The sequence below is a fragment of the Nannospalax galili genome, unplaced genomic scaffold, assembly GCF_000622305.1.
Source record: "Nannospalax galili isolate Female #2095 unplaced genomic scaffold, S.galili_v1.0 scaffold34, whole genome shotgun sequence".
NCBI classification, from domain to species: domain Eukaryota; kingdom Metazoa; phylum Chordata; class Mammalia; order Rodentia; family Spalacidae; genus Nannospalax; species Nannospalax galili.
The window spans coordinates 6,245,950-6,270,169 of NW_008338996.1; the positions used below are offsets into that span (position 1 = coordinate 6,245,950).

General features: G+C 41.2%; 1 protein-coding gene across 6 annotated transcripts in view; it reads left to right on the forward strand.

Moving 5' to 3' along the window:
- Window positions 1-24,220, forward strand: part of Astn2 (astrotactin 2) — a 1,043,712-nt gene that overhangs the window by 448,007 nt on the left and 571,485 nt on the right. For 5 of the 6 annotated variants that reach the window (XM_008833484.3, XM_029563720.1, XM_029563721.1 and 2 more), the window contains 3 exons: window positions 15,175-15,259; window positions 15,761-15,835; window positions 16,617-16,754. In XM_008833484.3, coding sequence (XP_008831706.1) covers window positions 15,175-15,259; window positions 15,761-15,835; window positions 16,617-16,754 — 298 coding nt within the window. The remainder of the gene's footprint in view (window positions 1-15,174; window positions 15,260-15,760; window positions 15,836-16,616; window positions 16,755-24,220) is intronic. The other variant, XM_029563718.1, reaches the window with a different exon arrangement.

Here is a 24,220-nt window from a genome sequence, read left to right on the forward strand (position 1 = left end):
TCAAATGTTTTTTCTCCTTGGGTTGGAAGCACTCAGCTGCAACTTGAGCCAGTGCATTTACATGTCTTTTAAATTTTCTAGTAGCATCTATTAATCATGCATAGCAATAGCTTTCATTATGACATTTCTAAGACATGTAATAATCTTGATAATATTCATCCCACATCACCCTCTTTTGTCCCTTTCTCATTCCCACCGATCTTCTTCCTCTGCTCAATAAGTTTCTTTTCTACTTCATGTCTTTGTTTATTTATGTCCCAATAAGCTTCATAAGGGTTGCTTACAGGAATATGGACAAAGGGTTATTTACAGGAGCGTGAACACCTTACCAGTGGCTAGACTACACCACTCAAGAAAATGCTTCTTCCTCCCCAGCAACTAATAACTGCCTATAGATCCTCAGGGAGGGGTGGGGCCTTGTTAGCCTAGTTACTGTTGTTACTGCCTATGAATCCTTATAGAGGGTAGGGCCATGAAAGCCCCTCCCTCATTCCTGACAGCATACTGATGGGCCCAATCTTGTAGGTCTTGTGCAATTATACTTGCATGCCATTCCCAGAATGTGGCGTTCTATAACATTCCACCTCTTCTTCTGGCTCTTACATTCTTTCCACCAACCTCTTCCTCCAAAGTCCCTGAGTCTCAGAAGGAGTGATAGGTGTGGGATGATCTTCCTCCAGTTGTGGCAAGGCACTGAACTTTCAGGTCTCTGCATCACCTGTTTTCCCTGGGCTGTTGGCCCATTTCAGTGGGATTCCATCTACTATAAAAACACACACAGCAAGAAGCAAGAACATCTAAACAGTGACTGCTATAATAACCTATGGGTGTAAACAAAAATGCTTGGTTGGTACTTTAACAAGTGCATCATTTCCATCTAACAAAGCAATTGCAGTGACTTCCCACTGGAGCCTATATTCTCCCCTGCTACAGGGTTTAAAACTGTAAGGAACCCATATGTTCGGAAGGTAATAGAAAAAAAAAAAGAATGTTATTAAAAAGTTTGGTTGGAGGTACTCTTTTTGGGCAGATAAAGCTACTCTTGGAAGCCATGGGTTCTTCCATGGAGATCTGTCCCAGGTTGAGCTCCTTTCCTGCAAGGTGTTGGTCAGGGAGGCCCATGGAGCTCCCAAACAAAACGGACATTTTACATGCCTTTTCTAACAATGGAAAGTGGTTTTGACTTCTGGTCGTGCTTTTAGGGGCTTGTCCTACATGGGTATTTTCCGTCACACTCATTCCTGCTAGTTCTCCGGTGTACAGTACAGTGTCTGTGGCATGTTAAGTCTCCCCTAACATCATGAATGTTTTGTTCCACAAGCATTAATCCCAAAATTCAGTCACCATCAAGGAGCATAAAAGAGATGGTACTGCTCTCCACTTGCTGATAAGCTGGCCGAGCTAATGTTTGACTGTTTTGGTTTTGAAAAGGGAATTGAAGCAAGAAAGGAAGAATGTAGGCACTAAAGTCAGACGGAATTGGAGCAAAATCTTGGCTCTAGCCTTGACTGTTGGTCCATTTTCAAGCAATTCACTTCATTTCTCCAAACCTTAATTGCTTGCTCTTTTTAATAAGAAGGAAAAAATTATTCACCTTTGCTGTATTATTGTGCTGATTATAATAAGTGCAAAATACTTGCTACATTCTGTGGCAAATATACATGTTTAGAAAATGGAAATTATTAAATTAGAGACAAAAAGGGCTCCCCAGTGTTGACAATGATGAGCCCACAAAAGGCTTAATTGATGGAGTGGAAGACATGATGGCAGATTTCTAAGCAGAAGGGGACTCCTGGAAGCCATTTAAAAAATGGCACTTAACAATACTATGAGCATTTTCTGGGAATTTGATACCATCTGAAGGGGGCCTGTTTATTTCCCCTCTCTCCTTTCCTTTGAATCCAGGCTGCTTTTGTTTAGTGTGATTAAGCAGTATGTGTGTGTGTGTGTGTGTGTGTGTGTGCACTCGCATGCATGTTCGTGCAGCACCCTTTCGACTACATTGTTGAACAGTGTCTTAAACAGAAAACTTACTTAAATGGGTTTAGGCTTCTATCAGACAGAAAGAGACAAGGTGTGGATTTATGTGACCGTACAGAGTGTCCCTCAGGACAAGCATCCAGGAATTTAAGAAACTCTTGACAAGTCAGGCAGCTCAGGTGCTTTTGCTCGGTTCAGTGTGAAGAGCCTGCTCCAACCTCTCATTGCCTAGAAACGGACAGAACAGGGAAGCCAGATTCTAGAGAAGCCCTATGCTGGGCATGTTGACATGCATTGCTTGGTTTTAATAATTCATGATGATTCTCCATCATAGACCAGGAAATGCACCATAATAATGTTTTGTGAGAGAATTTGAACCTTAATAATGGGAATTGCGATGTTCTATGATTAGATCGTTGCCTGCAAGGAAGGGCTGTCTGAGGTTGGCCTGGAGGCTGTGCTGTGCTTGGTTTGAGGATGGGAGGGGCAAGAGAGTAGGATGGATAGAAAGAAAAAGGGAGATGAGGGGTAGAGAACAGAGCCCAAAGGAGAAACTGAGGAAGCGACAGCGACAGTGAGATTGAGACCTACAGGGAGAGTCACAGAGCAGAGTTTTGACAGGAAAGAGGAAGAGCATCACACAAAATATGAATAAAGTTGGGCCTGAGATGTGCTAAGAGAAAATTATCTGGGCTCAGTAGAGTGTACATGTTATGTCAAAAGGTACAATACTCCAGATGGAGGGGACTGGCAGTGTAGTCCCCTGGTTTCTTGGGGTAGCCAGCTATGCTCTGACCATCTGTCTACAGTGGAGTTTGAGGGCAGTCTGAGGCTCTTCGGAAATAGAGTGGAGGCATCACACAGCTGCCTGTTACTCCTCCATATCCCCCACTTAAGGCTTGGTAAAGGCAGAGGTCCTGGACTTCTCAGATCCCCTTGGGCATCTGGACTGTCAAGTTTCATGACATTAATAAAATGGGCAGGACATGTAGGGCTGGTCCTTTGCAGCCAGAATACTCTGTAAAAAATCCGTAGACTTTTAGTTTTAATTATATAAATGCAATTTAATTCTACACATCTTGAGATAGCTGTTGCTTTGGGGAAAAATATACCAATGAGTCTCTTTTTTTGGAGTGAACAAACCTTTTGCAAAATGAGTAATTACCCTTAACTTAATGTATTTTATATATTTCACTTTGCTGGTTCAGGTTTTGTTCATGCAGGCAACAACTGCATTATTAATCATCATGTGCTCTGACCAGCTTGTCTATATTTTATCCTCAAAGCGTTCTCATGAATAGGAGAGGATAGAGCTTATGTTTCCCATTTTTTAGAGGATACGAATGGATCTCAGAGGGCTGAAATGACTGGCGTGAAGCCAGCAAGAAGCACCCAGGAAAACAGAGCTCCAGAGTCCGTGGCTTGTACACACTGCCTCATTTGTACCCTTTAAGCTCCAGAGGAATAGTTGATGGCCAGGTGGTCACATTCATTTTGATGCAGTACAGGGTGATGCTGAGCCTCTTCATCTTGTATGGTATTGTGGTGGAAGATTTCACCTCCATAGGCACATTAATCTGGGCTGAGATCCTAAATCTGTTACTTCATGGCAATGAGAACTGAGGTCAAGTCATTAAGGACCCAGGGACTTCCATTTCGTCCCTCATCTGGACATTATTAGGACCTGCTCATAGGATGTTTCTGTAAATTAATAGTGAAAAGACACTGGAAGCTCAGTCAATGTCCTACAGCCTTCTCTTTTCCAAATTATAATCAAGGGGATCAAACTAAGAGCCAAGGCTAGGGAGGAACCTTAAGACAATCAGCCTTCCTGACAATAATCACAGCAATAGCAGGTAATATTTATGGAGTCCACACTAGAGATTGAGCATTCTTCATACTGGTGAATGAAAAGGCAGGGATGATTAACTTAGAAATGAGGAAGGTGAATCTTGGTCAGAGACAAAATTTTACAGAATCACGAACGTATTGATTGATAAATGCGGTTTAAATCCCATTCTGACACCACTGTCTGTCTTTTATAAAATACATCTCCCTACTCCGATTTCTTAGACTCAGCACTTGAGAGTGACTATTTTGTAGTGATTTCTACAGTCTGGAGATTTCTACAACCTGACTCCTTGTATTTGCAGAGCCAAGCTAAGATTCCTAAGGACTCATTGAGTGTCATTCTGACACCAGTATACCCCTCTGAATTAGTGAAACAAAGGGGCCACTTAATATTAATGCTGTGACCTGCCTTTGCCCTCCTCACTTTGGTGTGGAAATCTCTTGCAGGTAAAGAGAGGGAGACAGGTTACTTAGGGCATCAGTGTAGGCTCTGAAGCTAGGCTTTCTGGATTCTAAGGATGACTCCTCCAGTCTTGCAGGATCTTGATTTCTAGCAAGGAAGTTGCTTAACCCACTCTGGGCTCAATATCCTTGTCTGTAAGCTAGAATTAGAACCTACCTTAATTGCATGAGCTAATAATAAACAGGTAGTGCTTCCAACACCCTGTGGAGGCTAATGACCTTCCTATGTACCTTTTTACCCTCCTTCATCCTGGGTATTGTCCTTGGAGAAGTACTCCCTGACCTTGGGACAGAGTTCCCTGACCTTGTGAGGCAGCTCTAGGTGCTTTCGTTTGGTTTACTTGCTTTTGGTACACACTCTTCTTTCGGATTACATCAGACCTTGTACTAGGGATGTATGCTCCTCTCAGTCCTCCTACACAAATGTCAGCTACTTGAAGCTAAAAACTTGAATAGATTCATCTCTGAGTCTTCATCTCTCCTGTGCCAGGTTCAGAGGAACTGTGCAGAGAATCACAGCTGCACTGAAGAAGTAACATCTTAATTTTGGACTAGAAATGAGACAAGGTCCATGTGCGAGGGATAAAGAAAGGAATGCACTATAGCAGGAAATTTAAGAGGTTAACAGTAAAGAGATGCAAAGTCACCAAACCAAGGAGGAAAGCCACCAGCACCCGCTGGACCACAGTACCTGTGATGTTGGTCCTACTGCTAGCAGAAATATTGACATCACTCCCTTTCCCTGAAGGATGCCTGTATGTCCAGTAGTATAGCAAGTGTTGACAATGTGATGTCTACAATCCTTGTGGTAAATAAATTGGGTTCCGGATGCTTATTTTCTGATGAGGAAACTGAGCTCTGTAAAATAACAGTTAATCCGGGCAGCATGTTCAGCAAGTAATAGATCAAGGACTTAGCCTCAGAATGCCTTGTTTCTCAGCCTGATGCCCCTCCTTTTTACCAGGCTCAGTCTCTTGGCTCACCACCCATTCCTGTTTATCCAGGAAGTCAAGAGGAACCCAGTCTCTCTGAAGTAATGTTGAGTGACAGAGGCCACAGTTCTGTGTACCTGGATTAGGTGCCGTGTGTTCATCAGCTACAATCAGATCTTTCCTACTGGTCAGAGATAACTATTCTGCATCTTTTACAGGCTGCTGGTAAATATCTTCACACACACAAACACATATACACACACACACACACACACACATACACACATATATACCCCACACCACCCTGATTCAACCATGATTTTGTCGGGGGGGGGGTAGTTATTTCCCCTAGACACTAATGTGCAGATGATCATGTGCTTGGTTCACTCAAGGGTGGATAAGGCTAGATAAAAAGGCAATGCAATAACTGAAGAGGGGTCGCCCTGTCAGACCTTGGAGCAAGGGCCCATGTGTGACTTGGCTGGTGGTTTTCTGAGTAGCCTAGTCATCCTATATGGCCTGCCCACATGGGCAAAGCCATTGCCAATTAGTTCCCACTGAGCCTTGATCAAGGGCTCTGATCTCCGTTAGACCTGCTCACCAAACTGTGCCACTGGACCCTTTCAGCTCATGGTTATTATTTTCCTCAGAGGTGTGCTGATGAATGGCAATGAAGGGCCCACAACTCAAAGGCAGGCCTTTAGCTTTGTCTTCAGAAAGAACAAGGCTGAAACCTTGTTGACAGTGTGAGGAAGGAACAGATTTCAGAGAGGCCCATTCAAAGTAGCTCAGCTGTCAGATGTCTCACCGCATGGATAAGGAACCCGAGTCTTAAGGAAGGAGGGCATCTGAAGCACGTGAAATGGCACATTTGGCTGAGTAGACACCTACACAGTCATCTTCCCTTTATAGAGCTCCAATGATAGGCCCTTTTTATTTCATTCCGGTCATGTTTCCCTGCATCCTGATGCCACTTCACATTTCCAGACATCTCACTCACCCCCATTCATCTAATCACAAGATGCTGAATGTAAATGACAAAACCAGACTGTACAAGAAGACCAGGAATTGATCAGATTTGGAAGGCTGTTTGAGGGTCTGTGAATACTGCCTTCTCACTTAACAGATAGGAAGACTGAAGCAGAGGGTGGTGACGTGATTTTCAGTGGGTTCAATGCTGTGAAATGCAATTCTTGATGACACAGATGATATTCAAAACTGTTATAATTATTTCATTCCTTTACTAAATAATCACTTCCCCACTTAAACTTCCATTACTCCCTCTTCTCTTTCAACAGCCAATCTCTCCCTCTTTGGCCTCATCCCTCCAGTGCTCAGGCTGTGCTTTTCTCAAAGAGTGGGATTAAAAGCAGACCTGCAGGGGACTGGAGTGATAGCTCAGTTGTTAAGAACACTTGCTACATCATGTGGACTAGAGTTTGGATACCAGCACTTGTGTAACAAATTGGACATCCCACACATACCTGTAACACCAGCTCTGAGGTGGGCAGAGAAAGGAGGATCACTGAGGCTTGCTAGCTCAAGATAACATGAGCCCCAGGTTCAGGAAAAGACCCTTCCTCAAAGGAATAAGCAGGCACTGATGCAGGCACATTCTAGGCCTTTTTCTGATCTGCACATGTGTGTGCACAGATGTGTGTATCCTCACACACATTCACTTGTATGTATACAAACAGCCACAGGCACATATTTGTGAGCACACATGCTCACACACACATACATATAGCTAAATAAGTAAAACCTTTTAAAAAGTGGAAGACCTAGGGCTGGAGAGATAACTCAGCAATTAAGAACACTTGTTGACCTTGCAAGGGACCTGGGTTTGGTTCATAGCCTCTACTTAGCAGCTCTCAACCACCTGTAACTCCAGTTACAGGGTGCCAACACCCTCTCTAGACCGTATGGGCACTAGGCATATATGTGGCACACATACACACATGCAGGTACTCACATATACACATAAAATAAAATGAACATTTTTTAAAGTGGCACTCCTGCAGCAAGAAGCATCATCGAGTCCGAAAGTGTGTCTACAATGACACTTTTCTTCCGATCGGTCCACAGGAGGTTTGGACAGAACATTGAAATGAATGTAGACCTATGGCTGCATTTGGAAAGATTGGCTGGGGCTTGTTATAAGAGCTTTGAGTACTAGAGGAGGAAATGAGACCTGCCCTGAAAGCAGAGGAAACTACTGACAGTGCAGGATTCAGGCTGCGGGTGCAGCTGTTCTTTGCAAAAATAACTGGCCAAGACTCTGATCATATTGGAAATGGGGGCTGAAAGTGGGTCATTGGCTACAACACTGTTAGGGCAGTGCAGATGAATTGTGTTATAGTAGTAAACATTGACTAGAGTCCGAACCAGTCAAGGACAGTGAAGAGCTGTGGGATGAAATGGTTCCAAGTAACACAGAAGAGGCAGAACCAGAGAAATTCAAGTTCTGAAGGAAAAGCACAAAGTCTCAGTTAAGTATATCTAAGTATGTCTCTGAAGCTTCTAGTTTGGGACAAAAGAACCATTATTTATAGGAATAGAGCCATATATGTTTGAAGTACATCAGAAGCTATCGTCATAAAGTTGCATAGCGATCGTAGTGTATTGTTAACAACCATAAGCATCATCTGCTCTGTTGCCTTACTTCTAGTGGCTGATCTAGGCAGGACTTGGCTGTATTTGCTTCTCAGCTTGGGATGAATCCAGATCTATTCTACATTGCTCTCGTTATCCTTGGACCAGCTACTCTCAAGAGATATTTTATCTCATGGTGAAAAGAAGCTAATCACATAGGTATATTTCAAGCCTTAATTATCATCACATCACGTTGGCCAAAGTAAGTCATGTGCAAAGCCAGAAGACAAAAGGTAGAGAAGGAAGTTCCCTCTTCCCAACAGTTAGCCATGGCAAAGATGGGGATGCCTGCTACTATAGGGAAATAAAGACTGGACTCCTTTGTAAGTAAAGAGTTATGTGTCAGCACCCTATAGTCTCCAATTCCTTTCCTGCATCTCTTAAAACTTCTTGAATAGGCATCACAAACTTTGGGAATAGACAGATCAGGGCTTGGAGATTCACTCTAAACTTGTGGAACTTCCATGCCCCAAGCCTCAACTTCATATTTTTTAAAGTGAAGCTAATAATGTCATCCTTGCAGTTTTGTCATGTGAACCAGGAATTATTTGCATAAGGTCAACATGCATTAGGTGCTCAGTTAATGGCAGTTATAAACACTGCCCTTTGACTTATACCTGCTGGAAAAAATTAATCCAGCAACATATTGTTACATACTACAAATTTAAGACAATTCTCATGCAAAATATGTACATTTGAACAGGGATAATCATGAGAATCAAAGCTTATCCTTTACTTAGAGTACAATTTTAAAAACAACAGAATGATTGGACTGGAGAGATGGCTCATCAGTTAAGAACACTGGCTGCTTTTGCAGAGGATCCAGGTTCAGTTCCCAGCTCCCACATGGCACCTAACAACCATCTTAACTCCAGGTCCTTGGGATCCTACATCCTTTCTGACCTTTCTGACCTTTCTGACCTCTGCAGGCAAATACACTCATACACATAAAATAAAAATAATGAAGTGGAAACATAAGAGGATGACGGGGGTGGGGTGGGGATGAGAGGAGCCACACAACCAAGCAGGCTATCGCATGTCACACAGCTAACAACCATCTTAACTCCAGGTCCTTGGGATCCTACATCCTTTCTGACTTTTCTGACCTTTCTGACCTCTGCAGGCAAATACACTCATATACATAAAATAAAAATAATGAAGTGGAAACATAAGAGGATGACGGGGTGGGTGGGGATGAGAGGAGCCACACAACCAAGCAGGCTATCGCATGTCACACATCACTAGTCACCACAAGAATGTACTAATGTCTCATTGTAAATAAGGAAACTGAAGCTCAGACTTGACCAGCTGTTTGTCCAAAGTCACCGAGTCAGGTCTCCAAATATTGTGCTCTTTATACCACCACCACCATCATCACATATATAAACATAACCACAAGGGCAATAACAAGGAGATCTGCCTTTAATTTGGCCATTACCATGTGGTGATCCAGGGTTTGGGAAGATGTAGGAACATCTGATCCACCTGCATTAAATGCTCATCATGCTGGTCTGCACAGGCTATGAGGAGAGAACAGCTTCCTCTTGACTGTGCCCTGTATTTGTGTACCACAGGCAAAGACAACGGGTGCTAGTGTTTGGGAAAGATGCAGAATAGTCATAGGGATTATTTTGTTTATGATGCCCAAAGTCTACAGATTTAAAAAAAATAACTGCAATCTCTTTGGCTTTGCCTTTTCTTTCTACTAAAACAAGATTCTGAATAAGCTCTCTCCCACACAGGAACAACAAGAAAAACTCAAGGATCTATGTTTTCAACAACAACACAAAGTTTACCAAAGGCTGTGCTAAGGACTTTTCAGTTAGGTCTCTTGAAATGTCTGTATTGGCCTCATTATGCGTAAGGACAAAGGCCCAGAGAGAAGAGAAAGAACCAACTTTGCTATGACACTTGTTAGTGGCAGATGCAAGACACGAATCAAGCACAGGATGTTTCCAAGGTCCACCATTTATTTCATTAGCCCATTGACCGTACATAATTAGCAGAAAAGCACTGTTCACTTAGAAGTGTTTTAGAAGAACATCATACAAAATAAACCTAGTTTGTTCAGATCAAAGGGGTTCTGTTGTTTTTACATACTAGTGTGTGGAGAGAGAATGTGTGTAACATATACTGAGAACCCCATAAACAGGGCTTAGGAGACAAGAACAGTAAATATTTAAAACAAAAACAGCTCATTTATAGCTGATGATACCAAGTTTTAGTAACTAGCATGGTGGAAAGTCATTTATTGAATTCCCTTATGGGAACCACTTTAATGAAGAGATTAAACATTTTTTAGGTCTGCATTATTAACCACATATAAATGTGTGTTTTAAATGTGCTTAAGGATATTTCAAATTCATTTTACTTTTTTTTAATACCTGCTTGGAAATGTAATATTCTCATTATAGGAACTCAGAAATGTCAGAGGACTTAAAAGGACAAAAGAATTCTTACAGAGGTTCACGGTGCACTAAAGGATTGTTGCCACTGAAGCAGAGGAAAGAGCACTGGTGATTCTCGGGGCTGAGAGCCTTGGGTTCTCACCCTGTCTGGCCCACAGGCTAGTCTAGGGATTTAGCCAAATCGGTTTACTACCTCTTCTAAAGAATGAAGGTGGGAAGGTCTGAACTAAAGGATTTTTAAGTGTCTTTCCTGCTCTGATGAGAAATACAATTCTATTTTAGACATTTCCTCAGCACTTACATTTACAGTGTCCATGATTGCTGGTAAATACCTGTCATAGGTGGGAGTTTTTCCTATAGTTATTCTAAATAAAGCCAGCTTGAGTTCATGACTACTATATTTACGTGTTCATTAGTCCATCCTTCCTCCCTCTTCCCTCCCTCCCTCCTCCCTTCCTTCCTTCCTTCCTCCCTCCTTCCTTCCTCCCTCTTCCCTCCCTCCCTCCTCCCTTCCTTCCTTCCTTCTTCCCTCTTCCCTCCCTCCCTCCCTCCCTTCCTTCCTTCCTCCCTTCCTTCCTTCCTTCCTTCCTTCCTTCCTTCCTTCCTTCCTTCCTTCCTTCCATTAATTCCACAAATGAGTTGCCTGCCCTTCATCAGCTACTATGCTACTTACTGTGATAGAAGAGAATTGGGAAAATCTCTGCAATCACAAACTTCACAGTTTGTGAAGACCATACATAGACAAATATTTATATGGTCTTTTGGCAGACCATATAAATAGCCAAATAAAAATTTATTTCACTATCCCAGTTGTGAATAATATCCCTTCATTATTTAACGTTTATTTACTAAATGCCTCGATGGTCCAGGCAGTCTGTTAGTGTGCAGCCCTAATACACTGAGGCAGAACACCTTCTGTTAAGGGGCATCCACAGTAGTGGTAGAGGTGAGGGAACATAGGTTAACATATATCTCAGGAGAGCTATTCGTTAATGACCTAGGTGTGCAGATGCAGAGTTGGGGAAGTATTACTCAGGGAAGGGGTTAATAATCCTTAGCTCCAGCTGCCAGAGGTTTTGCATCTTACAAGAAGGAAATGCTTACTTTGCAAATAGTGGAGTTTGATGAATCAGCAAAATAGGAAAGAACAGTCAATAAGCCAATATCCATGGCATTGATGGAGATGTTGCCAGAGACACCCAGCCCACTGCTAAGAGTGATCATGGCGAGGCTAAAACAAATTGTCCAGAGAGCAGAGGTTAGAGGTTTGGAAAGGTAATGCAAACAGCTAAATCTTGGTGTTCAGAATTGATGGTCATTTAATCTAAACTTCTGCTTTGCAAATAGGGAAACTAAGGCCCAGGCAAGACAAATAACTTGTGTACCTACCCAGAGAATGTGTGAGTACAACCCATTTCTGGGGGACCATTTTAGAATTAAAGGTGAAGAAGAGGAAACCACTGTATTGACCATCAACGCCTGTCTGCCTAAGCTATGACCGTTACTGTTGCACTATTTCAATTTGTTCTTCCATCTGCTCTGTGAAGCTGAGACATCACTATTATTATAGTAATAGTGCATAGATGAGAAAGCTGAGACCAAAGAGGTGAAGCAGCTCTTGGTTCCTCACCCACTTCTCTAGCCACACAAATAGGAGGAATGCAAAAATTGAAAGCTGCTGGGTCTGCCTCCCTGGGCACTGTGGCCTTTTCATCTCACCTACTACCTGTTCTCTAGCCAGCCTTATGGGGGTCCATAGGGTGGCTCCTTCTCATTTGCAAAATACAGATTTGTAATGTAAAGAAGACAGTAATTGATGGTCCATCTGAGTCAAGGAAAACTTGTTTAGTAAGCACACAAAGAAGAGAGGGAATGTAGCAGTGCCTTTTAATTGAGTAAATTCCTCATTTTCACAAGTACTCCCAAAGAGAAGAGAGGGGAGAAAGAACTGTGCCCTTTCCTGGAGGATCACCGACAGGGGAGATAGGAACTAAAGGAGCTTTCTCCTTGCCCAGTGTAGCCTGACTTCCTGTCCCTTTGCTAGGAGTAACCATTTTACCTCTCCTGTTATGAATCATGAGGTCTGTGCCTTTTGGCAGACCATAAATCAGTTCTTGGAGTCTTGAGGACAAATCCCAGGACTTTTAATCTTTAATATTAGATGTGTTTAAAGTGGTGAATATTTCATGAAGGGGCTGTTGCATTTTAACACATAGTGAGTCTTCCCCTCCCCCATTGGTAAATTACTGCCATCTAGATGCAAGGTTCTCAGCCCTTACCTCCTTCAGGAGCCAGGCCAGTAGGTCATAGTTCTTACAGCACACCCTCTCAGTGAACCACCCCAGGCAGGCTGGTGGAGGGGAGGCTTACAAAGAAAAGGGTCTTGCCTCAAGCAGCCCCCTGCTGATTCACAGCATGCCCAAAGGAAAGGTAGGATTCTCTATTCTGTCTCCCCTTTTGATTTTCAACATATCCTTGAATATTTCAAACCCTATCCCTAACCCAATCTCTGACTCCATATACCCTCTTCCATTTCCTTTGACCAATATTTATGAAATCTAGGCTGTTTGCCAAACACTTGCTGGGTGCTGGCCACACAAAGGTTAAGATACTTTCCAATACATAAAATGAGTTATAGGTCTGTTTGTTTCTGTCACAATGCTTCATGTGAAGTCGAATGTATAACACTTGTAGTTCGTTGCTGAAAGTAGGTTATTGAATAAATACAAACATTCTGGAGCAAGTAGTTCTGGGGGTTAGTTTCAGAACTTGTTTGGCCCTAGTATCTTGTTTACATAGTGTTTTCTTTTAGTTACTCAATGTTGGGAAAATACTGATTCATAAAATGCACAGTTGCATGCGCTGGTGAGATGTCTTAGCAGGTAAAGGTGCTTGCCTCCAACCTGATGACCTGAGTTCAATACTCAAAACACCACATGGTAGAAAGAGAGACCCGATCATTACACATCGTCCTGTGACCTCCACATGCATACCATTGTATGCACGCATCCTCACACATGCACAATAAATAAATAAATGATTTTAAAAATATTTAATTCAAAATATATAGTTGCAAATAGCACAAGTTTGTTAGCATCATGAGAGTTTCAGCCTCTTCTTCAATTTAACAAGGATAACAGGAAGTTTTGTTTTTCCTGAGGCCAGCTTGAAATAAATTTACCTGGGACCAAGAGTTGATGTGATGATACTTTTCAGTGTCCTTAATGCTAAAGTGTGACTTCTGAGTGTCTTTCCTTTTTTAATTTTTAAAGAGACTGAAAAATGAAACTCTAAGAAAACTGAGATGACATTAACCTTCCATGTTGAATCATACATTTCCTGAGCATGTTTTGAAAAGTCTTGGGTCAGGTCAACCAGAATTGCTATAGGATAGAAGGGTTTCAGGTTCATCTATGTGTGTGTGTGTGTGTGTGTGTGTGTGTGTGTGTGTGTGTGTGAGAGAAACAGAATGAAAGAAACACTGAGAGAGAGAGAGGAGAGAGAGATAGACACAGAGAGAGATAATACCAGAAGATGGGAAAGAAGGCAATTAGACATCAGTAGCCTGGAAATTGACAGATGTAGCAATAGCTAATTACTCATTCAGCCCACATTGTTGAGTACTAGGACTAATCTGTTCTACATGCCAGGGCAGTTTATTCTTAATATTTCCCAAGATGTATTCTGTGGAGTGCTCATCCTATACGTTATTCCACAAATTTTTTTCCTCTCTTTCTTCTTGTGAGTAGTGCTATTAGAAACTAAAGCATCATGTATGAAAGGCAAGTACTTTACCACAGAGCTATGTTCTCTATTCTGGAAGTTTCTCAAAATAAAATCTGAGGAAAATCGTATACAGCATTGTCACAGAGAATCACTCGACTTGCTTTAAGGAATGGTATTGTATTTTCCAAATTATTTTTTCATATAAACTATTTTTGATAAAACATCTGTCAACATTCCACAAATACTCCTCTTTGGGGAAGAGTAACTAATTTACTAGAAAAAGAATAATCCCCACCTTAAGAAATAAAAATTTAGAACAGAAATGATTAACATTTAGAAGAAAGAAAAGAAACTTCCTGGAAACACTTGTAGAATTTTAACTTTGGAAATGTACTAGAACCCAAGACATGCCGACATGAGCTTGGCCAGTGGGAGGCTATTCTTAGACTTTGTGGAATAGTAGGAAACACTCGTGCAACCACACATGGACGTGGCCAGGAAATAAAACTGTCTTCTTGGGTAAATAGATGTGAGGCAGGAAAGAGATGGGAAGGAGGGAGTAGGAGGAGAGCAGGAGAAAGAGGAGAAGGGAGGGGCACAGCAAGGAAGAGGGGAGAGTGAAATTTTAAAATATTTTTAGAAAAAAACTAAGTTGTAGGTAAAAACCAATTTTCCAAATAAGTAAGTCAAAAGTGTCTTAAGGAATTGACATTTGATCTAGGGTTTCTGTATAGAAAGGTAGGGCTGGCCAGGTCCTTTGAAGAACATTTAATTTTCTGCTTGCACTTGTATAATGAATATATATAATCACAATTTAATTTTTGAAAATAGGTCCATGATTTGTATTGAGGTGGTTACTTCCCATCTTCCCCATCAAGTCATGGCCTCCTTCAACCACTGCATTACACCTTTGGCCTGTGTCTCTGGTATAGAGCTAAGAACGTGGTAGCATGTGACCAGGAATTATTCGATGAACATATGTGTAGTTGAATGAATGAACACGGCGTAAACTCTGTGCCACCCAGAGTTGTCAATGGATCCAGCACCCTTTCTTCTTAGGCCTTTTCTAAGACTTCTTCCTTTTCTAAGAAAGCAAGGGAACCAGGAAAACAGGCTGTGCATAGAAGCAATGTCCTACAACACTCTTGTTCTTTTGCTTACAGGAGAGTGCAGCTGTCACGAAGGCTATTCGCCTGACCCTGTTCACAGACACCTATGTGTACGCAATGACTGGGGACACAGTGAGGGGTGAGTGGCACAGACCTCAGGGTTGGGAAGTATGGGACTCATTCATGTACTTCCTGGTCTGAATTACTTCTTCTTTTATGTTAAAAGATACCAAAATCCACTTCACAGAAAGGGCTACCTCTTTGTATAACCCAAAGGAAAGTGAAGCCTGATTTCCTTACCAAATCACATTTCAGTTCTAGAGGTACATGATTGATGAATTTTCTAGAACATAAACACAGACAGTCTAGTGATCCATCCAAACCAGAAGTAATCAATAAAGTAGACTGAGGAGGAATCAGCTTTTTGTATATAAACTCATAAATGGACATGTGAACTTAATAAAAGTGTTGAGACCTTCTGTAAAGACATTCCTTTAAAATGTAAAAAGTCTTGTCCAATAATTACATCTGTGGAATTCAATTGTAAAGCTGCCTTTGAGCAGTGCCTATGTATGACTCCAGTTTGCTTCTGACTAATCCTGTCTCTTGCCTTCTTTTCTTTCCTTTGTTCTTCCCACAGCCCTTGGCCTTACACAACGCTGGAGAGGGGCTATGATCTGGTGACAGGAGAGCAAGCCCCTGAAAAGATTCTCAGGTGAGATAACAGTCTTGTTGGGGTATGATACTGGGGGTAGAGAGAAGTCCAACAGGAAGATGTGTTCATGAATTCTTAGAATATTGATCTTGTGTTCTGCTGAGACACATTGAACACAAAAGAAGTCTCATTGGCACTAGTGTACCATCATGGCCTGGATTTCTATGGGAATCTGATGCCCATTTGTCTGGCTTCTAGACATGCAGACTCAGGTCCTTGAACTAGAAGAGACATTACTGATTATCTAGTCTAAAGGCTAAAAACTATTCTGTAACCACAGACGCTCTTCCCACTGCCTCTACTACCTCGGAATCTTGTGTAAAACTTCAATATTTAAGCAGTTAAAAACACACAGCAAATTAAGTGGCAGACCTGGGAATCAGACGTTGGATTGAATTGATTGGGAGTCCGTGCTCTTAACCTCTGTGCCAGACTACTCCTGCTGACTTGGCAGTCACTTATGAACTCCTGCTGGGTATCAGAACCACAGGAAAAGGAGAGCTGAAATAGCCCCTGTCTTCGTGATGTCCACTTGTTACTCAGGGGGGACAAAATGAAACTAAAACACAAAACAATGCGTAAGCTGAAAAATATACAGACTTAAGAAATAATCATCCAAATATGAGTAAATCTGGCTGTCACTGCTTTGGGGAACATAGGGGATTCAATGGGGTAGGGAAATGAGAGAATGCCCTCAAGGGGATAGGAAGAGGGGGGTCCCCCTTTTCTATTCGCTCTCTGATTCCCGGGGAGTTCCCCAATGGAAACTCTTACATTGCAGGTCTACTTTCAGCTTGGGCCAAGGCCTCTGGCTTCCGGTCAGCAAAAGCTTTGTGGTTCCACCGGTGGAGCTGTCCATCAACCCCCTGGCCAGTTGCAAGACTGATGTGCTCGTCACGGAAGACCCTGCAGATGTCAGGTAGGGAAGTCATCTTCAGGACCCTGTATTAAGGAGTTCTTTAAGCTCTGAAATTCCTTCTGTTTCAGAATCCCAGATATTGTTGTGGAGGAGAGATTTTAGCAATGTAGATAGAGGCAGCTGCCAGGTGGATGTAAGGAATGTTCTCAAATCCATCTGATCTTAGCTCCTAGGTGACCTCCCATTGCTATACATCAGTGCCTTATACCCTGGTATCATTGCCCTCCTTCTGTCTTTTATAAAATGTAAGAGAGGCTGATATATCCTCATACTCACCAGGAGATTTGTTATGAATGAACTTACATAAAAATCATTGTTTAACAATATGTTGAAAGTCATGAACATTTCAATGATGGGATGTTTACTATTGTGAGGATGGTCTTTGTTTGGCCCATGATATCTAAGGTCCCAAAGTTTCATCTCTCCTCACATTTTACAGATTATAGCTAATGTCCTTATGGACTCATTCTTCTTTCTTCTAATTAGTAGCTTAAACATCATGTTGTTCCATTGTGTGTGGACCTCTCAGGGTCAAAGAAAATAACTTGCTTAGCTTTGTAATCCCTGGTTCCTAGTACATATTGGACATTTACTAAATGTTTATTGATTTAATTAAGTCAGGGGTCTTAGATCTGATCCTAGTACAAGTCTGAAGCTTTCTAGCGAAGAGTTGTTTCTCTGTCTCCTTTAAGATTAAAGAAACCCTAGAAATTTTGCTGTTACAATAAATGGATTCTCTTCTTAATTATAAAACTGGCTTGCACACAGATTGTTGATTTTTGAACTAAAATTAATATCTAACCCTGACAGCTACCTATGACCACTCTCCTACCACTCTGCAATTGTCACTGGGTCATTCTGAATGAAGGTGTTACCGATACATCTACAGTACTTTGTTATAAATACCTGAAAACAAAGTCTACTTATCTGTCATCTTTCACTTGGAAGGATGATCCTAACATGATTTTCCAGGCTATTAATATTTCTCAATAGTGGGTTTTTTTTAAATGATAGAATGTTGGAGCTAGAGAGACAGCTCAGTGGTCCAAAGCATTTGCTGCTTTTCCATAGGACCCATATTCAATTTCCAGAACCCACACTGTTCATAGCTACCTCTAACTTCAGCGCTTGAGGATCTGATGTCCCTCTAGAATCCAAGGACCTCTGCACTCACATGTGCATACACACACACACACACACACACACACACACACACACAATTAAAGATGAAAAAAATAATCTTTTACGATAATAGAGTGATAATGGAATAATGTTTAAAAAATAAAGCAATCAGGGCTGGAGAGCAAACTGGCTCAGCAGTTAAGAGCACTGACTGCTCTTGTAGAGGACCCGGGTTCTAGTCCCAGCACCCACATGGTAGCTATGAACTGTCCTTACCTCCGGTTGCAGGGGAATCCAAAGTCCTCTTCTGACCTCTGCAGCATTGCATGACATGTGTGCACGCACATTCATGTAGGCAGTATACTCATATACATTAAATAAATAATAAATAAATAATAAATGAAGCAATCATTACTAAGAACTAAAGAACTAAAATCATTTTACATAGACTTAAATTGATTCATCAAGGTTGCCATCACTTTCATTTTTTTATAGAATTGAAGTATATGGAATTTGAAGAAATCATGTAAGTCTTTGCATTACATATTTTAAAGTTAGAACAAGGAATGTGTGGTAGGAAAAAAAGTCTCTCAAATAGCCCTAATGGTTTTGGCTGAAATCTCCTGAAAGGCAGTCTCTGCTGGCTTTGCACAGTATTCTGTGCTGTTGACGTTGCATTTGTGAATTCAATGAAGGTACGATTGTCAGATGGGTTAATGATCTCTCACAGTTAGAACTGCAAAGGATCGAGTAAGAATGTCATCTCTACCATGTACGAGCAGCAGGATTTCAGCCAAGTTTAGCTCTCTAAGTTTCTGTTTCTTTTCCTTATAAAATGAGGATTACAGTGCCTTCCTGGTCAAGTGTAATCATAATAGCTCATATCCCCTGAGACTATCCTGTGTGCCAGACACCACATTGATGCAATTTCATTACATCTTGTATCATCCTTCCCAGTTATGCTATTATTTCTATTTTGTTGACCAAAAGTAAGCAAACAGACAAATAGAACTAAGGCCTGTATTGTGTTCTTACTACTAATTGATGAAGCCAAGCTTCTACCTCTGATCTGCAAGGATGGATAAGAGATTACAAGCATCATCATGTGAAAGGGTTTGTACTAACTTGATGAAGTTTTTCAAGCTGCACTAAAACGATGCTTGACATGACTTTGCTCGGGCATGCATATCATGGGTATTTAAAAAATTAATGAGTTCCAGTCAGGTGATATGTTAGAAATTTAAAACAATAGATCATAATTATAGATAGCCTCTATCAATGATATGTAGTCACAACAGAGTGATTAGAAGCATGATATCAGTAATCAGAGCCCACGGGAGACAGAAGTGAGCATTATAGTAAGGTTACAGGATTGTGTTTGGAGATGCATTACAACTTGAATCTGTGATAAATTCTTGGGAATGTATGGAGCATCACACTACCAGAGGTGGTGCAACTGGGACACACCATGGTGGCTAAATAGAAAACAACTAATATTAACAAAATTTGGTTAGTATAAGGAACAAATGGAGCTTTCTTATCGTTATCAAAGAATATAAATTAGTATGACCACTGTGTACACAAGCTGAACAGTATCTGTTAATGCTGGCTATACAGAGACTGAGTAATCCATTTACCTCTAGGAATACATGTAGCAGCAACATCTACACCTCAGATAATAACTACGAATGCTAATAGTAGCATTCATTAGTACTTCCAAAGAAGTGAAAAAAAGCTTACGAATGTTAATAACAAAGAGGTAGATAGTGGGCTGGAGAGGTAGCTCAGCCTTAAGAGCTCTGGCTGCTCTTGCAAAGGACTCGCTCTGAGCACCCACATGGCAGCTAAAAACTGTCCGTAACTCCAGTTCCAGGGGATCCGACACCCTCATCTCACTTCTGCAAGCATTGCCCGACACGGGTGCACTTACATACATGCAGGCAATACACTCATACCCAAAAATAAAAATAATAGTATTTAAAAGAGAAGTAGATAAATATATATATATATAATACTCATACAAAGAAATATTATTAATGAGGAAAATAAGTTAGTATGATTACCATACAATGCTTCATGGATGAATCTTACAGAGTATTGAATAACAGAATTGAGACACAAAAGAAAATGTATGTTTTATGATGATTTATACAATTGAATTTACTAGTTTGTGAAGCCTATCTTTGACAGTCCAAGAAAGGATGGCACTACTTTGGGTTAAAGAGGAGCAATGATGGAGAGGTGGAGTGGGGAGCTTGTGTGACACTGATGAGGTTTGGTACTCTCATCTTAGCTCTGCTTTGATAAGCAGTTTCCCTGAACATTCACAAGTGTACACAATTTTCTATAAGAACCTTACATTTTGGCTAAACATAAAGTTCACTGTTCAAAGTTACAAACTTTGGGAGCTGGCAAGAAGGCTCTGTCTGTGAAGATCCTTGCTGCCAAGCCTGATGATCTGAGTTGAATCCCCAGAACCTACACTGAGAAAGGAGAGAACCAGTTCCCACATGTTATCCTTTGACCTCTACAAACATCATAGCACAACTGTACCGACACATAAAAAATAATAATAATAATAATAGTAATAATATAATTTAAAAAATGAAAGTTAAAAATGTTGGAGCCAAGCTAAGCTACCCCCATAAAAATTTTCATTCCATGTGAGACTTTCATCATTGTTTCCCCTTGAGGACAATGGAGACAGGATTTTTTTGTTTCCCCCAGTGGAGTGGTGAAGACCGAATGAGTTAACCAGATAAAGTGCGGAACTTGACAATGGTTAGCCCTTTGGAGGTATTAATTATAATGCTTGATAAAGTAGCATGATGAAGTTTCTCTTCTCTTTTTCATTCCTTCTTTTCTCTTTGCTGAATGGTTACACCCAATTGGCAATGTGATTTTAAATCAGCAGTATCGTCATGTTAAGGGCTTGAACTGACGTACAAGATTTAGGGAAGATTTAAATGACTATGCACCATCTCCTATGGAATGCTAGGTCTGTGGGGTTTTTGTACATGGGCAAGCTTATGAAACAAATGAAGAACCACCTGAGGGGTAGTCAGAGAATGCTTTGAGGAATGGGAAGGAAAGAATAAGTTATTTTCAGAAAAGAGAATATTAGTAATTAGGTGTGAATTGTGGATAAGATTTGGCTGGAGAGAATCCAAGGTGGAAGGGAAGGCTTTCAAGTCAGAGGCATAGAAAGGCAAAAGAGAAGAATTCTCCCCTGGAGACTGCCTGTCCTCTAGCCAGTCCCCACAGGAAGCTGCTGGGAATGAGATTTTTAGCACTGGAACACTAATGATGCCAGCTACAAAGGTGGAGGAGCTAAACTTCATATGGATTCCTTTCAATTCTGAGAAAAAGCCACATCAGGTGCTCCTTGTGTGCCAGGCTCTGTGCCAAGTGCCCTAGGAACACAGACATGAATAAGATCCACCTCTGCTTTTGGGAGGCTACTGGCTTAGCAAGGAACAGGAAACAAGAGACTGACTTGAGAAATGAACTAAAAGTTAATTGTGGAGAATGAAGCAAAGCAAACCGCAGTTCTTGCTGCATACTGGGCCTTCACAGTTTCACCTGGAGCTGGTTCTTCTCATAGAGAAAGGTGAGACTTGCCATTATAGTTAGAATAACAATCATCCATAAAGCCCAGTGTTTGGAGATCCTTAGCGATTTTTTTTTCCTATGATCTCAATCAATGAAAATGAAATGGTGAAACACAGTTAATTCCTGCACAATGTTGAAAGAATAATGGAATATCCAAATGCAAGCGAACACTGCTCACTTGGTGATAGTTTCCCACTGAATTCTTTCTGAATAGAATTAAGAATCTCTCCTTGTTCTTTTGCCCTTGCAATTGCAAGCAGTGAGAATTTATTGAACACCTATTATACGTAGGGCTATGTATTAGGTACAAAAAATAAGACAAGGACCCCAGACAAATGATGTGTTTTGTGATAGTTGAAAAAGATGGAAAACATGCAAATCTCAAGGCAGAAAAAAGACACAATGGTGGAAGCGGTCAGTCACACATAGAGGTTAAAAGTGAGCTTTCACAGAGAAGAGAACCTTGTAGCCAAATTTCCAAGCATGTGGGAAATCACTAGATCATTCTCCAGTCCAGGATTTTCTGGAAACCTGTTAGAAATGCAAATTCTCACTATCTATCTGAAGTAGATTGATAGTGACCCTCAAAGACATTAATCCTTCTAAATGTTATTTGTTTAAAAATAAAAAAACTTTTTGCCAAGTTGGAGAGATGGCTCAGCAGTTAAGAACACTGGCTGCTTTTGCAGAGGACCCAATTCAAGTCCCAGCACCCACATGACAGCTAACAGTCATCTGTAACTCCAGTTCCAGGGGATTCGACACCCTTTTCTGACCTCTGTGGGCACTGCATGACATGGGTGTACCCACCTACATGCAGGCAATACAGTTATACACATTTTAAAAAGTAAAAATAATAAATACAGTATTTTTAAAATAAAAGAAAATCTTTTTGCAGATGTTGTTAAGACTCTTAAGATAGTTTGGCTGTCTTGGCTTACAGTATGAGTTGACACCAAAGCAAGTGCTTTTATAAGGGAGCAGGATTTGACACAGGCAGAAGGGAGAACGGGAAGCAGTAAAATGTTGGTATGCCTATAAGCCAAGAAAACCCAGCAGCCAACAGAAGCTGGGAAATGAGACAACTAGATGGCACAGACACACACATATACATACACAGACACACATATGTGCCCACATACACATACTCACATGTACACATACCACACACACCTATATACTCACCACATACACACACATGCAAACATACACTCACACACAAGTTTACCAAAGATGACCTTGATTTCAACCAAGCAATATTGATTTCCAATCTCTTGTTATCTCTCAACCCATTCCAGTTTGTACAATTTTCTATGGCTACTACAGGACACTGATAACACCTATGGGATCAGCTATTCTGAGATTAGGCAAGCAGTTTAATGGGACAAGTTCTTGGATGATTCAGATGTTCACTGAAGTTTGAATCCAAATGCACTAGGTAACAATGAAGAACAGCGTTACCTGGCTCAGGTAGAAACCAAATATGTAAACCTTGACTACTTCATGGCTTCTGGCATGACAAGGTTGATAGATTGCTAAATGTCACCAGGACCCATATTTCTATTTCTTTTCATCCCTCCTGTTTTTCTCTAGGTTGACGTCCTTCTCTGGCACACACTGGCCCTCAAGTCCAGCCTTACAACCTAAGACTAGTTAGCTAGAGTAAAGAAATGATCTATTTCCAAGCGGTTCATTATGTGGTAGTAATAACAGCCCCTTCTTATGCTACACTATTCCAGAGGAGATAATATTTACCTGTATCATTCTATTTAATCCATGAGGAAAAGGTAGCACCTAGATGCCATATCACTTGCTCAAAGTCACAGCCAGTAAATGTCAAAACCAGGACTTGAATCCTGGAAGCCTGACTCTTTTGAATCCATTTCTCATCTGTAGGCTCTGATGCCTCTGTTTGGCCAATTTGGGGACATTGGCCAGCATTTCAGTTCAGTGCATGAAAGGACAGACTACTTAAGTTAGCTAATTCTGGGTCACAAGTTAACTCTCTAAACAAAAAAGATTGATGATCTTACCTATGTGGATTATAATTGTAAGTAGGATAGTTCCCAGGAAAATATCAGGACAGAAAATGAGTGAAGTTGGAGAAGCATCACAGATGCCATAACAAAGGTCAAGGCACAGGACCTGAGGTTTCAGTCTGAATACATTGTACAGAAAGGGCCATATGACAGAGAGAGACTCAGGGAGAAGACTGGAAGTAGAACATGTGTGGTATTTTCTCCCTTCTCTCTCTTTTTCCAGCTGCAAATCACATGGACTAGGGCAGTCAATAAACACTCAAAGGGCTCCTGAGTATAGCATATGCACTGGACAAGGGTTCCCTCGTTAGCTCTAGCTTGGATTCAGGCAATGCCTCAAGTCAGACACAGCTGTAGTCTTAAAACATGAATCTTCCATCCGCAGGTGAAATCTTCAACATACACACACTGGGTGCTTGCCTGTGCGGCAGACATTGTGCTAGACTCTAGAAATATAAAGACCAGCAAGAGAAGGAGCCTATCTTCTATCAATCAATCAATCTATCTATCTATCTATCTATCTATCTATCTATCTATCTATCTGTCTGTCTGTCTGTCTATCTGTCTACCTATCCATCCATCCATTTACCTCTATCTATCATCTACAGCTATCTATCTGTATCATCTGTCTCTCATCTTTATTTTAGATAGCACCTTGCCGTATAGCCCAGGCTAGATGTAAACAAAAAAGTC